General features: G+C 32.2%; 1 protein-coding gene across 1 annotated transcript in view; it reads right to left on the bottom strand.

The window, feature by feature from the left end:
• Positions 1-17,034, bottom strand: part of LOC146003585 (venom peptide isomerase heavy chain-like) — a 31,134-nt gene extending 14,100 nt beyond the window's left edge. Inside the window, exon 1 of the mRNA XM_083141890.1 lies at positions 16,898-17,034. Coding sequence (XP_082998016.1) covers positions 16,898-16,957 — 60 coding nt within the window. The 5' untranslated portion in view covers positions 16,958-17,034. The remainder of the gene's footprint in view (positions 1-16,897) is intronic.
• Between the last annotated feature and the right edge of the window lie 599 nt (positions 17,035-17,633).

Genomic DNA, 17,633 nt, shown 5'->3' on the forward strand with positions numbered 1-17,633 from the left:
GTACTATGTAATAATGTATGTTATTATGTTATAAAAGACGGTGGTCTCAGACGCTAGACAGAATACTGTCTCAGAATCTGAACTCCGCGCAGGTAGAGGAGAAAGGAATTTGGGGGAAGTGCGTTCAAGGTCAAATGACGTCACAACGTCAGGACAAAGAACGAACCTGATTGACCAATCAGAGAACGCGTCGGTAGATTTTCAGAACCAGTTTTCCCAAGGTCAACTAGTACGCAAGAACGGGGGAAAGCTATGCAATACTGTAGGGCAGGGGAGGGATTCAATCAGACAACAAAGGATGTCTGAAGCTATGCATCGCTTGTAGATCCGGTTTCCGCCGCCAATTAATATTCCGCTCAGGGTTGCCCCAAGGCACAGGACGCTTTAGCGCAGGGTTTTCTTTATCTGTACTATGAAGAAGGGAGAGCTATCAGGGACGGGGCCTACAGTTTTCACCATTTGCTTTTATCACGGGGTAACGAACCTAGGACCCTTTGATTATTGATTTAGGTAGTAAATGTATGTTACTGTGTGCTATTTAACTTAAGTTTGAGTTTATTTTTTACCAAACTTTGACTTTATGTCAAACATTTTCACAGCTTATCCTTATTTTTACAAAAATATCACTATTTGTACTATTCAGGCAACACTTTTATTAAATTTTGGACTCGCAAAGACATTTTTTCAACGTTTAACTTATTATTTTACAATTTTATATTAATTTTTTACCAAAATAACACTATTTGTACTAATCAGCAACATTTTTTATTAAATTTTGGACTCACAAAGACATTTTTTCAACGTTTAACTTATTATTTTACAACTTTATATTATTTTTTTACCAAAATAACACTATTTGTACTAATCTGCAACATTTTTTATTAAATTTTGGACTCACAAAGACATTTTTTCAACTTTTAACTTATTATTTTACAACTTTAAGTTAATTTTTTAGCAAAATAACACTATTTGTACTATTCAAGCAACATTTTTTATTAAATTTTGGACTCACAAAGACATTTTTTTCTACGTTTAACTTATTATTTTACAACTTTATGTTAATTTTTACCAAAATAACACTATTTGTACTATTCAGGCAACATTTTTTATTAAATTTTGTATTTACAAAGAGATTTTTTCAACTTCTAATTTATTATTTTACAAGTTTATGCCTATTTTTTACTCAAATAACACAATTCTATCTCTTCAGGAAAGACTTTTAGTTACATTTTCGACACACAAAGTGTGTGTTCTCAACTTCTATCTGTTTATTTCACAAGTTTAGGCTTATTATTACCAAAATAACACAATTTAATCTGTTCAGGAAAGACTTTTAGTTATTTTTTCGACACACAGAGTGTGTGATCTCAATTTATATCTGTTTATTTCACAAGTTTAGGCTTATTATTACCAAAATAATACAATTCAATCTGTTCAGGAAAGACTTTTAGTCGCATTTTCGACACACAAAGTGTGTGTTCTCAACTTCTATCTGTTTATTTCACAAGTTTAGGCTTATTATTACTCAAATAACACAATTCTATCTGTTCAGGAAAGATTTTTAGTTACATTTTCGACACACAAAGTGTGTGTTTTCAACTTTTATTTGTTTATGTTACAAGTTTAGCCTAATATTTACTCAAATGACACTATTTATATTATTCAGGCACCATTTTTTATTACATTTTGGACTCTCAAAGACACACACACACACACACACACACACAGAGAGAGAGAGAGAGAGAGAGAGAGAGAGAGAGAGAGAGAGAGAGAGAGAGAGAGAGAGAGAGATATTTTTTCCAAGTTTACAGTATTATTCTCTAGTTTACTCAAATAACACAATTTAGATGTGTTTTGAATTATATTTTGGATGCAAAAGTATGTTTTGACAAGTTCTACCCTTTTATTTTACAAGTTTAGGCTTATTATTACTCAAATAACACAATTTAATCCAGTCAGGAAGGATTTGTTATTATATTTTGGATGCACAAACAGATGTTTTCAACTTTTTTACTGATTTATTTTGCAGGGTATGTATTAATTTGTATTTATTTTGTTTCGTATCATATATACATTTACAAATTTTTAATTTAGAGTTTAGTATTTATTTAATTTTTTTCAAAAACACTAAAGAAAAAGTACTTTTAGCTAAAATGTAAGCCACAGAATATATTATTATTATTATTATTAGGGTTTACTGATTTCCACTATGCTATTTTTGGTTCTGTATTTCTATATGTATTTATTTAGGTCAGGTTACGCCTGCTATGTAGGAAAGTTTGTTTATTTTAGAGTTTGCTGAGTATTTTGTTACTTTTATACTAGGTAAAGTTTTCTAAATATATCAGGAAGGGCTCCATCCATATACTTTTGTTTTAGCTGTTTGGAGATGATGCGATCAGCACCACTCTCCATCTGCTTTTTATTTTATGTACCAAATATTATTTTGAGGCTTAGTGAATTCTAGAGCTATTTATGCAGGAGAGAGGGCTTGAAAATTTTGATCTCAGATAACCTACTACTATTTGTCAGAGTATTTTAAAGGATATTTTATATTTATTATGTGCCACTAGAATATCAAAGCTTGCTTAATTTTTATGTCTGTAACGCTGTTATTGTATTTCTAGCTAAGGTTTACTGGATAAAGTACACGAAATGTTTATCATTTCGACTATTTACTTTTATACGAGGCCAAATTTTTAGTGTAACGAAAATTATTGTGTGTCTATAAAGACTGAAATTCTTTTACCGATGGGTCCATAACTGGACGCTTACCAACATTGTTCCTTTTTTTTAAAAAAATATAACCATTTATCAATGTATTGACAATTCACAGGACAAGACGAAGTTCACACACGACTGACTATATGAACCATAGGTCCACTTGCTAAACTTTTTTTCTATGCTAGAAGAATAATTTAGCCTTATAGCTTTTTTCAAGGTATTTTGAAGTATAACTGGTTTTTTGGGTGCATCAACACTTGGGTTATTTCCATTTGGTTTATTACACTAGGCTACAATCACTATCTGAACACTGAAATCCTCTGATTGAAACTAAAAGCTTAGGCTGTAACTAGGGACTTAGCATGTATATCGACAATTTATAGGACAACACGAACCTTACAAAGGATTATAGGTGACGTAGGACCACACGCCAGAGCTTTGTTAATCTGCAAGAAGCAGTTGCAACTAATGCTATGAGGATATAATGTTAATTTTTCATTGTTTCACAAGGAGGCTATTTTTTACACAACCAATATTTGCTTTTTCAAGTAACTACATGAACCAGAAGCACACATGCCAACACTAACTAGATTTTGATTTATACTATCTCAGGTGCTAAATCTATCAAGAACACTGATTGTACATATTTTTGAGAATCCAACTATATCAGGATTTTTCTATGTAAGTATATTTTTATTGACTGGCTTATTTAACAGATCAAACAGAAAGACGGCAAAATTCACTAAATGTAGGTGATTGCATGAAAATAACTAGATCAAGGGGTGACCAACAGTGAGCTGAATGTATATATAGAGGGTTGCGCTCTATTATTCTCACCTTCGCTGGATTGGCGAAGGAACGCACTTGTGGGCGGTAGAACCTGAATGGGCTCCACCATGGCATCGGAGACTCGAAGCAGATGTTTTGGAGGATGAACCCAAGTAGGGTCATAGGCGCTACGACCAATTTGGTCATTGCTTTTTATATGAGGAACCAATTTGGCCCACTCCCAAAATTAACTTAGATTGCTTATAATTTATGAAATTTGAAGTCTGCACAAGATGCGATGACAAAATCTAAAAATTGTTATCGTCCAGACAGGGACTTGAACCCTGGACAGATAGGTTAAAAGCCTAACGCTATACAAACTAAGCTACCTGCATTTTTAAAAAGTTAGTTATGTTAAGAAATATATTGAAACACCTGAGAACACTTTTGGTCTGGTTCGACAGAGAAGGAGACAACATTTCCAAATTTTTACAGACTGGGTGTATTTTTCCACTATAGAGGCCTTCACTATATGTAATTCGAAAAGCTAAAGTTCAGCTAGCTTCCAAAATTGAGGTAAAGATTGTGTTTGGCGAGATTAACAAGTTACAATTATATCCAGTTACGGACAAATAAAGCTAAAACTCTCAGATTTACTCTACTAGCCAAGTTTTAGTAACATTTTCTTCACTTTAGTACAAATACCAAAGAAATAGATATATTTTATTTATAATTTGACAAAATGTACTAGTATTTAATTCACAAAGTTAGGTAAAAAACAGTATTTTAAAAAATATTGTTACTGCCTTCAAATTTTATGTTATTTAGCCACTAACAACTGATTTACACTGTTTGGCATCCTTTAAATAGGAAAAGAAGGAATTATTTGTTTATTATTTTTACTTTATATTTATATTTATTTAAGAAAACAATTCTACACTTTACCTTAATTTTAACAAATTGTTACTAATTTATATATCAAAGTTATGTTATTTAGAGTGTATGAAGGCGTATAAAGTTAATATTTGTACTCATCAGTGCAACTAACAATTATATTTTACACACAAAAGATACAGTTAAATTACTTGAATCAGAGAATAATATTTTACAGTAATTGATTCATTCAGCACTAGTCAGTACTTTTATGCATCAGAAAGTTTTCTTAATTTTCTATTACGCATGCTATTTTGGGCTATTCTTAAAATGTATTTCTAAGGCAAACTGGTTTAATTTTCTGCTTATAATGCAAAGTTGACATAGTTTTCGCACAATGCATTGTACATTTGTTATACTCTCTACTTACAATTCAAATATTATGCTTATTTAATGTATAACTAACTAACTCTCTAGCCTTCTTAAACCCGAATGTTCATGGCTGCAGCAACACATGCCTTTCATCTGTCCCTGCCCTGATGAAGATCTATATACTCCTTTCCTTCCCTACCAATTTCCTTTTGGTCCATCTCTACATTATCCCTCCATCTTTGTTTTGGTCTTTCTATTGGTCTTTTACCATCAGGTTTCCCAACAAGAATCCTGTATACTCTTCTTTCCTCTCCCATTTGTACCACAGGATCTACACACCTAAGTATTTTTGATTTAATCATTCTAATAATATCTGGACATGAATACAAATTATGTACTTCCAAATTATGTAACCTTCTCTATAATATTTTTTTTACATAAAAAATTCAAAGTACATTGTTAAAGTCAAAGTATGTTAAAATTTAATTTTTCAAAGTTAATTTTAATTACTTTAATTTTACATTAACTAACATATTTTACTTTAACAACAAAAGAATTTACTCTAGTGTAAAAACTTCTTCTAACAAAAATGTACTATTATAACTTTTAATTTTAGAAAATTTTATTTTTAAAACTTTAACTTTGAAAAATTGATTTTTAATTACTTTAATTTTACATTAACTAACAAATTTTAAATTAACAACAAAATAATTTACTCAAGTAAAAAAAAACTTCTACTAACAAAAATATACTATTATAACTTTTAATTTTAGAAAATTGTAGTTTTAAAACTTTAACTTTGAAAAATTAAATTTTAACATACTTTGACTTTAACAATGTACTTTGAATTTTTTATGTAAAAAAAATATTAAAAAATAAAAAATACTGAACAAATAAACAAATAAAGATCTAAGAAAAAAGCAAACAACCTAAGTCAAATGCAAGCAGCAAAAGGAATACACAGAACCAACATGGCATCCAGAAAAAGAAATCAATAGTTAAGCCATAGCACAGTTTAAAACTACATAGCTGAAACCTTAGAGAAGCATAAAACTGCAAACACAATATATCTAGATTCTTCCAAGGCATAGGATAGAGTAAAAAACATGGCTTGCTTATGAACAAACTCAACAACATAGGAATAAAATAGACAAGCAATCCTTTTTTCAGTAGAAAATTCCAGTTACTCAAGTAAGCTACATCATACGTAGTACATAAGAAGAGCAAATGAACATCATCAGCAGTAAACCATCATGCAACTTCTACCTGCTGAAACAACTAAGTGAGTATAATTTATCAGAAAAAATGCCTACGTTTCAGCCTAATTTACCTCTACATTAATAATACTACCAGAATACTAAGGCTTCAAAAGTGAACACTAAGAATAATATTCAGACTAAAGTATAGGGCATCTTGCAAAGGATTATTACTCCCTACATCTACAAGTCAATAACAATTATTCTAAATACTACGAACTTGGACAAAATATAGTCAAATACACAACACAAGAAGGAAAATAATTACAAGTAAAACAGCAGACACTCAATATCTCAAAACAATCATGTAAAAATATTCTACAACAAACTGACTCATAACATAAAACTGCTAAGTCCCCACAACATATACAAATACAATCAATAAAAACTACTTGATATGGGAAAACTGACTACAGTCTCACAGACTTGATGTAAAATAACAGCAAAACTTAGAAGCATGCACAGTCAATAGTGCTCAATTTGCATACAGTTCACATGCAAACTCTCATGAAAAGGTTCAAAACAGTCTCCCAGCTCAGTTCTCATCTATACTTGGACAACAAAATCCTGCAACAAATTCTCAGAAATCCTACCTTTCCTACCCTTGCTTAAATAGCTAAAGTGCAATCTTCATACTAAAATATTGAAAAATGGCATATCCATTTACATAAAAGTGTGAACACATGTGTTTTTTTGCGTGTACTCTTAGTTAAATTGATAAAAAAAGCAATATAGTTATAAATCAAAGACTATACCTAATAATATTAATTTCAAAATAAGCTGATAGAAAAAGATATAATAACTACAGTATAAGCTTTTAATTTTTGTTAATTACAAAAAATAAAAGTTAAATACAGTAAATAAACTTGGTCCCTTACATTGAAAAAAGGAACATAAATTGAGAGTATTTGAAAATAAAATCCTTAGGAAAATATTTGGACCTAAAACAGATGAGGAGACAGATGAGTGGAGAAGGTTACATAATTTGGAAGTACATAATTTGTATTCATGTCCAGATATTATTAGAATGATTAAATCAAAAAGACTTAGGTGTGTAGATCCTGTGGTACAAATGGGAGAGGAAAGAAGAGTATACAGGATTCTTGTTGGGAAACCTGATGGTAAAAGACCAATAGAAAGACCAAAACAAAGATGGAGGGATAATGTAGAGATGGACCAAAAGGAAATTGGTAGGGAAGGAAAGGAGTATATAGATCTTCCTCAGGGCAGGGACAGATGAAAGGCATGTGTTGCTGCAGCCATGAACATTCGGGTTTAAGAAGGCTAGAGAGTTAGTTAGTTATACATTAAATAAGCATAATATTTGAATTGTAAGTAGAGAGTATAACAAATGTACAATGCATTGTGCGAAAACTATGTCAACTTTGCATTATAAGCAGAAAATTAAACCAGTTTGCCTTAGAAATACATTTTAAGAATAGCCCAAAATTGCATGCGTAATAGAAAATTAAGAAAACTTTCTGAAGCATAAAAGTACTGACTAGTGCTGAATGAATCAATTACTGTAAAATATTATTCTCTGATTCAAGTAATTTAACTGTATCTTTTGTGTGTAAAATATAATTGTTAGTTGCACTGATGAGTACAAATATTAACTTTATACGCCTTCATACACTCTAAATAACATAACTTTGATATATAAATTAGTAACAATTTGTTAAAATTAAGGTAAAGTGTAGAATTGTTTTCTTAAATAAATATAAATATAAAGTAAAAATAATAAACAAATAATTCCTTCTTTTCCTATTTAAAGGATGCCAAACAGTGTAAATCAGTTGTTAGTGGCTAAATAACATAAAATTTGAAGGCAGTAACAATATTTTTTAAAATACTGTTTTTTACCTAACTTTGTGAATTAAATACTAGTACATTTTGTCAAATTATAAATAAAATATATCTATTTCTTTGGTATTTGTACTAAAGTGAAGAAAATGTTACTAAAACTTGGCTAGTAGAGTAAATCTGAGAGTTTTAGCTTTATTTGTCAGTAACTGGATATAATTGTAACTTGTTAATCTCGCCAAACACAATCTTTACCTCAATTTTGGAAGCTAGCTGAACTTTAGCTTTTCGAATTACATATAGTGAAGGCCTCTATAGTGGAAAAATACACCCAGTCTGTAAAAATTTGGAAATGTTGTCTCCTTCTCTGTCGAACCAGACCAAAAGTGTTCTCAGGTGTTTCAATATATTTCTTAACATAACTAACTTTTTAAAAATGCAGGTAGCTTAGTTTGTATAGCGTTAGGCTTTTAACCTATCTGTCCAGGGTTCAAGTCCCTGTCTGGACGATAGCAATTTTTAGATTTTGTCATCGCATCTTGTGCAGACTTCAAATTTCATAAATTATAAGCAATCTAAGTTAATTTTGGGAGTGGGCCAAATTGGTTCCTCATATAAAAAGCAATGACCAAATTGGTCGTAGCGCCTATGACCCTACTTGGGTTCATCCTCCAAAACATCTGCTTCGAGTCTCCGATGCCATGGTGGAGCCCATTCAGGTTCTACCGCCCACAAGTGCGTTCCTTCGCCAATCCAGCGAAGGTGAGAATAATAGAGCGCAACCCTCTATATATACATTCAGCTCACTGTTGGTCACCCCTTGATCTAGTTATTTTCATGCAATCACCTACATTTAGTGAATTTTGCCGTCTTTCTGTTTGATCTGTTAAATAAGCCAGTCAATAAAAATATACTTACATAGAAAAATCCTGATATAGTTGGATTCTCAAAAATATGTACAATCAGTGTTCTTGATAGATTTAGCACCTGAGATAGTATAAATCAAAATCTAGTTAGTGTTGGCATGTGTGCTTCTGGTTCATGTAGTTACTTGAAAAAGCAAATATTGGTTGTGTAAAAAATAGCCTCCTTGTGAAACAATGAAAAATTAACATTATATCCTCATAGCATTAGTTGCAACTGCTTCTTGCAGATTAACAAAGCTCTGGCGTGTGGTCCTACGTCACCTATAATCCTTTGTAAGGTTCGTGTTGTCCTATAAATTGTCGATATACATGCTAAGTCCCTAGTTACAGCCTAAGCTTTTAGTTTCAATCAGAGGATTTCAGTGTTCAGATAGTGATTGTAGCCTAGTGTAATAAACCAAATGGAAATAACCCAAGTGTTGATGCACCCAAAAAACCAGTTATACTTCAAAATACCTTGAAAAAAGCTATAAGGCTAAATTATTCTTCTAGCATAGAAAAAAGTTTAGCAAGTGGACCTATGGTTCATATAGTCAGTCGTGTGTGAACTTCGTCTTGTCCTGTGAATTGTCAATACATTGATAAATGGTTATATTTTTTTAAAAAAAAGGAACAATGTTGGTAAGCGTCCAGTTATGGACCCATCGGTAAAAGAATTTCAGTCTTTATAGACACACAATAATTTTCGTTACACTAAAAATTTGGCCTCGTATAAAAGTAAATAGTCGAAATGATAAACATTTCGTGTACTTTATCCAGTAAACCTTAGCTAGAAATACAATAACAGCGTTACAGACATAAAAATTAAGCAAGCTTTGATATTCTAGTGGCACATAATAAATATAAAATATCCTTTAAAATACTCTGACAAATAGTAGTAGGTTATCTGAGATCAAAATTTTCAAGCCCTCTCTCCTGCATAAATAGCTCTAGAATTCACTAATCCTCAAAATAATATTTGGTACATAAAATAAAAAGCAGATGGAGAGTGGTGCTGATCGCATCATCTCCAAACAGCTAAAACAAAAGTATATGGATGGAGCCCTTCCTGATATATTTAGAAAACTTTACCTAGTATAAAAGTAACAAAATACTCAGCAAACTCTAAAATAAACAAACTTTCCTACATAGCAGGCGTAACCTGACCTAAATAAATACATATAGAAATACAGAACCAAAAATAGCATAGTGGAAATCAGTAAACCCTAATAATAATAATAATAATATATTCTGTGGCTTACATTTTAGCTAAAAGTACTTTTTCTTTAGTGTTTTTGAAAAAAATTAAATAAATACTAAACTCTAAATTAAAAATTTGTAAATGTATATATGATACGAAACAAAATAAATACAAATTAATACATACCCTGCAAAATAAATCAGTAAAAAAGTTGAAAACATCTGTTTGTGCATCCAAAATATAATAACAAATCCTTCCTGACTGGATTAAATTGTGTTATTTGAGTAATAATAAGCCTAAACTTGTAAAATAAAAGGGTAGAACTTGTCAAAACATACTTTTGCATCCAAAATATAATTCAAAACACATCTAAATTGTGTTATTTGAGTAAACTAGAGAATAATACTGTAAACTTGGAAAAAATCTCTCTCTCTCTCTCTCTCTCTCTCTCTCTCTCTCTCTCTCTCTCTCTCTCTCTGTGTGTGTGTGTGTGTGTGTGTGTCTTTGAGAGTCCAAAATGTAATAAAAAATGGTGCCTGAATAATATAAATAGTGTCATTTGAGTAAATATTAGGCTAAACTTGTAAAATAAACAAATAAAAGTTGAAAACACACACTTTGTGTGTCGAAAATGTAACTAAAAATCTTTCCTGAACAGATAGAATTGTGTTATTTGAGTAATAATAAGCCTAAACTTGTGAAATAAACAGATAGAAGTTGAGAACACACACTTTGTGTGTCGAAAATGCGACTAAAAGTCTTTCCTGAACAGATTGAATTGTATTATTTTGGTAATAATAAGCCTAAACTTGTGAAATAAACAGATATAAATTGAGATCACACACTCTGTGTGTCGAAAAAATAACTAAAAGTCTTTCCTGAACAGATTAAATTGTGTTATTTTGGTAATAATAAGCCTAAACTTGTGAAATAAACAGATAGAAGTTGAGAACACACACTTTGTGTGTCGAAAATGTAACTAAAAGTCTTTCCTGAAGAGATAGAATTGTGTTATTTGAGTAAAAAATAGGCATAAACTTGTAAAATAATAAATTAGAAGTTGAAAAAATCTCTTTGTAAATACAAAATTTAATAAAAAATGTTGCCTGAATAGTACAAATAGTGTTATTTTGGTAAAAATTAACATAAAGTTGTAAAATAATAAGTTAAACGTAGAAAAAAATGTCTTTGTGAGTCCAAAATTTAATAAAAAATGTTGCCTGATTAGTACAAATAGTGTTATTTTGGTAAAAAATTAACATAAAGTTGTAAAATAATAAGTTAAACGTAGAAAAAAATGTCTTTGTGAGTCCAAAATTTAATAAAAAATGTTGCTTGAATAGTACAAATAGTGTTATTTTGGTAAAAAATTAACTTATAGTTGTAAAATAATAAGTTAAAAGTTGAAAAAATGTCTTTGTGAGTCCAAAATTTAATAAAAAATGTTGCTGATTAGTACAAATAGTGTTATTTTGGTAAAAAATTAATATAAAGTTGTAAAATAATAAGTTAAACGTTGAAAAAATGTCTTTGTGAGTCCAAAATTTAATAAAAAATGTTGCTGATTAGTACAAATAGTGTTATTTTGGTAAAAAATTAATATAAAATTGTAAAATAATAAGTTAAACGTTGAAAAAATGTCTTTGCGAGTCCAAAATTTAATAAAAGTGTTGCCTGAATAGTACAAATAGTGATATTTTTGTAAAAATAAGGATAAGCTGTGAAAATGTTTGACATAAAGTCAAAGTTTGGTAAAAAATAAACTCAAACTTAAGTTAAATAGCACACAGTAACATACATTTACTACCTAAATCAATAATCAAAGGGTCCTAGGTTCGTTACCCCGTGATAAAAGCAAATGGTGAAAACTGTAGGCCCCGTCCCTGATAGCTCTCCCTTCTTCATAGTACAGATAAAGAAAACCCTGCGCTAAAGCGTCCTGTGCCTTGGGGCAACCCTGAGCGGAATATTAATTGGCGGCGGAAACCGGATCTACAAGCGACGCATAGCTTCAGACATCCTTTTTTGTCTAATTGAATCCCTCCCCTGCCCTACAGTATTGCATAGCTTTCCCCTGTTCTTGCGTACTAGTTGACCTTGGGAAAACTGGTTCTCAAAATCTACCGACGCGTTCTCTGATTGGTCAATCAGGTTCGTTCTTTGTCCTGACGTTGTGACGTCATTTGACCTTGAACGCACTTCCCCCAAATTCCTTTCTCCTCTACCTGCGCGGAGTTCAGATTCTGAGACAGTATTCTGTCTAGCGTCTGAGACCACCGTCTTTTATAACATAATAACATACATTATTACATAGTACTAATTAATAACATTACATATCGCGGGTTCGAGTACCGGGACCGTCCCCAATCGTAATTGGACCTGTACCTACAGCCATTACTACCGTTCATAGCGGTTCATAAACCATAAACTCTTATTTTCAATATTATAAACATTAATTATTATAGTTTCATACATTACATACTTTGTAGTAATGAATATAAAATCATATGAATAGCGTTTAGTACCTCTAATTACCTTCTATATACATATTTTTCATAAAATAAATAATTATATATTGATAAAAGTTATAAACATGCAAATACATAAATGTAAAGTATTCTAAGTACATGCTAATGAATTCTAAGTACGTGCAAATTAATTAAAACCCGTGCAAATTAATTAACACCCGTGCAAATTAAAGACCACCCATGCAGCGATTGAGCTTATCGTATTTCTATACTACTTCCTTCAATTCTTAATTGTCGAGATACATTATATTTCTCACAGATCAATAGCACACAGATGAATGAACTCATGGTTTTGAAAAGGTGCCTGAAACAAGTGTGACATCTACATAATAAGGAGTTTCAGCCCAGATACAATTACGTATATATTGTTATACTCAATGCGTAAATATCTACATCGTTCTTGTTTTAAATAAATGTTTAGGGGGTATAATGACATGCAATTCCTTAGAGCTTGCCGTGCCTGTTGTTGTTCATGGAAACGGACGTTGCTAGGGAACTTAAAGAATGTTTATTTTCACCCGAAAACTACTGAAAGGGAATTATGCTAGACTCTTCGAATTTCAAAATGCGAGCATCAGAATTTATTACAGAGGCAAGGTAGGCAAAAGAGGGGAATGACGGAAAACAGTTATTATCCAATTACGTTCAAAAATGTGAAAATGACAAAAGATGTAAATGTAACATTTTCAATTTAGTGTCGCAATTTAATTCGTAAATGTAAAACATCCAACTAATTAACTTGAAACGGTTATTACTTACTCAGTTCATTATTAAGAAAATAGACAATAATAGTTTGAATATTTGTACCTTATTAGAGCCCATACAAATAGACAATAATAGTTTGAATATTTGTACCTTATTAGAGCACATACACATATAAAGTTACTTTCTAAACTTTTCTAACTTATACATATGTTCCCCATCATCCAATACACCATGCAGACATTTTCAAAGTCATTAAGATCTATGAAGAACCCCATCTATAACATGATTGCGACCACAACGTGGCCGAAGGTCACGCATGCGAGCGTACAAGACGTGGCAAAAGGCCACGTCGAAAGTACGCGAGTCCTCATATATAACAGAAGGAATGAAGTATTTATTGTTATTCTCGAACTTGTGATATGAAGTAATATGATAAATCTGTCGTCACATTGAATACAATAATCAGTGTGTAAAATATACTAATATACTTACAAGCTAGTTAACATAATTATTACAATATTTAAACTCATAACGTTCTGCGACATGAATGCGATTGCTTGGTGTTCAATTATCGAAAGAACGTGCTCCTTTCATATCAAGGAGAGAAGTTAGAGAAATATATATTTAATTATTTACTTTTTGTCAATGTATACAGGGTGACTGGTAATTAGATGTATTCCCTGAAAGGGGTTAAAGTAGAGACAATTTGCAATAAATTTGACCATATGATACCCCGTCCGAAAATTAGTAGTTTTCGAGATAATCGAATTTCAATTGTTTTTTTTAAAAAAATGACAATTTTCCACATAAAAAGATGAATTGAGAAAACACTGCTCATTGTATGGAACTTATTTCAGAGTTTTCTGATAGCTAACAAATACGTGGTTCGTTGAAAAAAAAGTTTTTCCCAAATAACAATCACATGTAAGTACCGGGTGGGTCTAAACTTACAAGTGATGATAAAAAATGCACTCTTAGTTTACTTGGCAACGTATTAATGACAAAAATGGTATGACACGAAGCGTACAAATGACTTAAATTACTTCCTTGTGGCATCTGCTATCCAACAAGCTACAAATGTTGCTAACATTCACATTTGTGTACAACAAATAATACTTCATTCATCTTCATGTGAATGGAATCAATGAACAATACAATTAAAGAACATTACACGTCTGGCTTAAAGTGGGCACCTCCGTTACGAATGCAGGCACGCAGGTTTTTACGGACATTTGGTCTCTTAACTCCTGATGTGATGGTGTCCTTGATGTGTTGACCAGCTGTTCAGATTCTCTCCGTGACCTCTTCTTGCGAGTTTACCGGTGTTTTATCATGTGGTTCCAAATGTAAAAAGTCGAAAGGCTTCTAATCGGGTGATCGAGCCGGCCAGGGAATCGGGCCGCCTCGGCCAATCCATTTCTTTGGGTAATTTTCATCCAGCCAATGTCGCACGCCCAGGCAGAAGTATGGATAAGCGTAATCAACAATCATTTGATCGAGCCATTTTTCCTGCCCCAAATCTTAAATGGCATCACTTATGAACATTTGTTGAGGAACAGGATGGCAATGTTGTTGGAGGATGTGCCTCTAGGTACAAGACGTGACATGATTTATCAGTATGATGACTGCTCAGCTCGATCCCCCGATCGATTTGACGCCTTGCCACTTTTACATTTGGAGCCACATGACAAGACACCGGTAAACTCGCAAGAAGAGCTCAGGGAAAGAATCTGAACAGCTGGTCAACACATCAAGGACACCATCACATCACGAGTTAAGAGAACAAATGTCCGTAAAAACCTGCGTGCCTGCATTCGTAACGGAGGTGCCCACTTTGAGCCAGACGTGTAATGTTCTTTAATTGTATTGTTCATTGATTCCATTCACATGAAGATGAATGAAGTATTATTTGTTGTACAGAAATGTGAATGTTAGCAACATTTGTAGCTTGTTGGATAGCAGATGCCACAAGGAAGTAATTTAAGTCATTTGTACGCTTCGTGTCATACCATTTTTGTCATTAATACGTTGCCAAGTAAACTAAGAGTGCATTTTTTATCATCACTTGTAAGTTTAGACCCACCCGGTACTTACATGTGATTGTTATTTGGGAAAAACTTTTTTTTCAACGAACCACGTATTTGTTAGCTATCAGAAAACTCTGAAATAAGTTCCATACAATGAGCAGTGTTTTCTCAATTCATCTTTTTATGTGAAAAATTGTCATTTTTTTAAAAAAACAATTGAAATTCGATTATCTCGAAAACTACTAATTTTCGGACGGGGTATCATATGGTCAAATTTATTGCAAATTGTCTCTACTTTAACCCCTTTCAGGGAATACATCTAATTACCAGTCACCCTGTATATACCATTCGAATCTGAGTTAACACATTATGATTGATTGATTCGATGTTTTAAATCCACTTCATGCATAGCAAGGCTAATCGGAACTGGACTTACAGTTTAAAGTGGGATCCGAACCACTATGTGCCTCCACTAACACATTGTGTATATAATTTTTTTCCATGATATAAAATTAACTCTTCGCTTGTAAAATTTTAAGAGCCCTTTTAACTTTAAAGAAAGGAACGCTACAAATGATATTAATATTTCATTCAATCTGTATTAAAATTAAATATAGTTTGTTTGTTTATGTATGTGTGTGAGATAAATAAAAATTAGTCAATAACACACATTCCCGCTCGCGTGCCATGTGCGTGTGTTGTTTAATCTATTCAATTTAAATTATCTATATATGATGATTAAGGAATACAATTTTCTTAAAAATAACACTAGTCCTACGATTGAAGAGGTACTGGCGATATATTGTATTTATTTCCATTTCAATGTGATATGATAGATAAAATCAATTACATAAGTTATGAACGCATATATTTCAATTCGGTATAGTACAAAATACGTGCTGCAAAAAATACCGAGTGTAAAATTACTACTTCCTGCATTTAAACTTAAAATACTGTGTTTTTTGCAAATACGAAAATGTTGCTTCTAACTTATCATGATCCTTTATATTACTGTTTTACTTACAGCCATTCATAAATACTATGAAAAAAATGTCAGGTCGAGAACATAGAACAAAAACTAGACCAGTTCAATCTTTAAAAAAAAAACACGTTACTTCTTGAAAAACATTTCTTTAAGAAATCCACTTTAATATTTTAAGGATTCAAAATTCGTGTGGATATTTGGCCCGCAAATAATGATACCTATATTCACAATAACAAAACATTTTATCGAGTTGCCATACTTAAATCATTGCTTCCTTCTTCTTCGTATGCATTTCATTGCAGTCATCCTTTGTCTTTCTTTTTCTTCATGTGACAACACACCATATTCGCCTAGCATGCGTTTCAAAGGTGATATCATACCTTACATGTATTTAGAACCTACCAAGGTATAAAGTCGCTTCAACATATAACGTCAATGTAAAGAACAATTCCCTTCCTAAAATAATCAATCAAAACAAATGACATCGCTGAACTTGAGATTAGATCTGCCGTTCTGAGGATTCGAGAAGATTAATCTGCATTTTCCATTGGAGTTTAATATCCATGATTTTGAACCGATTTATTCACTATGATTCGTTGCTGGAATCCTTGATTACCCAAGACTTGATGCCGTGTAAGTAGTTGTGACTCGGAATATTCCGAAAAACAAGTAATATGCGTAGTATCAATTAAAGAACAAAGATGTGGGAACAATTACCTTAGGCAATAACTTAAACGTATATCTACGTACCACAGAAAAATGAAATGCTACCAACAGAACGGTCGCAGTGGCACCAACTCTCACAGCCATGGCAGTAGAGAGAGAAAGTGGTTTATGTCAAATATCTTTGGCCTTTCGATTCGTGCCCGTGTTGCGGTATTCGTGTTTATAGCGCTTAAGTGTTCTGTAAGAACGACATGCAGAAGTAACAAAGCGGCGATTGTTCTTTAATTTATGGAGCCGTTTCAGCTAAAGGACTGGCGCAATTCCCATTTACGCTGTGTGCCAGATGATAAGACCTGGTATTTACAATGACTTGTACCATAGTTACATCTGTAACACACAATGTATCGTAAGTTTTCTGGAAGATTCGATTAGTGACATGTTTCAGGTATAAACGTTACACAATGTTGAGTCGCTTTCTTTGAACACAATGTTTACTATTTTAACCGCCATGGAGTATGAGAAGGTTGAAGAGGTCATAACAATGCATTTTTAATAGCTTCTGTATGTGTAATTATGGAATATATGCCATGTGCAAATGGGCTTTCAATTAATGTTTCTGTTTCCATATGTGAAAGCATTTACAATGCAGTTGCGAGAACAACAAAAACTAAGAGTTACATTCTTGTCTCTGAAACAAGGCTGCGCATAACAGTTAAGAAAGGGAGAGTGCGAGTGGGTGGAGCAAACTAGTGCGTACTGCAGAAAAGAGTTGCTATCTCCAGCCTCTCTCTGTATTCACTTCCCCTCTGAAAGCGTAAGA

The sequence above is a fragment of the Lepisma saccharinum genome, chromosome 20 (genome assembly GCF_977018435.1).
Source record: "Lepisma saccharinum chromosome 20, izLepSacc3.1, whole genome shotgun sequence".
Taxonomy (NCBI): Eukaryota; Metazoa; Arthropoda; class Insecta; order Zygentoma; family Lepismatidae; genus Lepisma; species Lepisma saccharinum.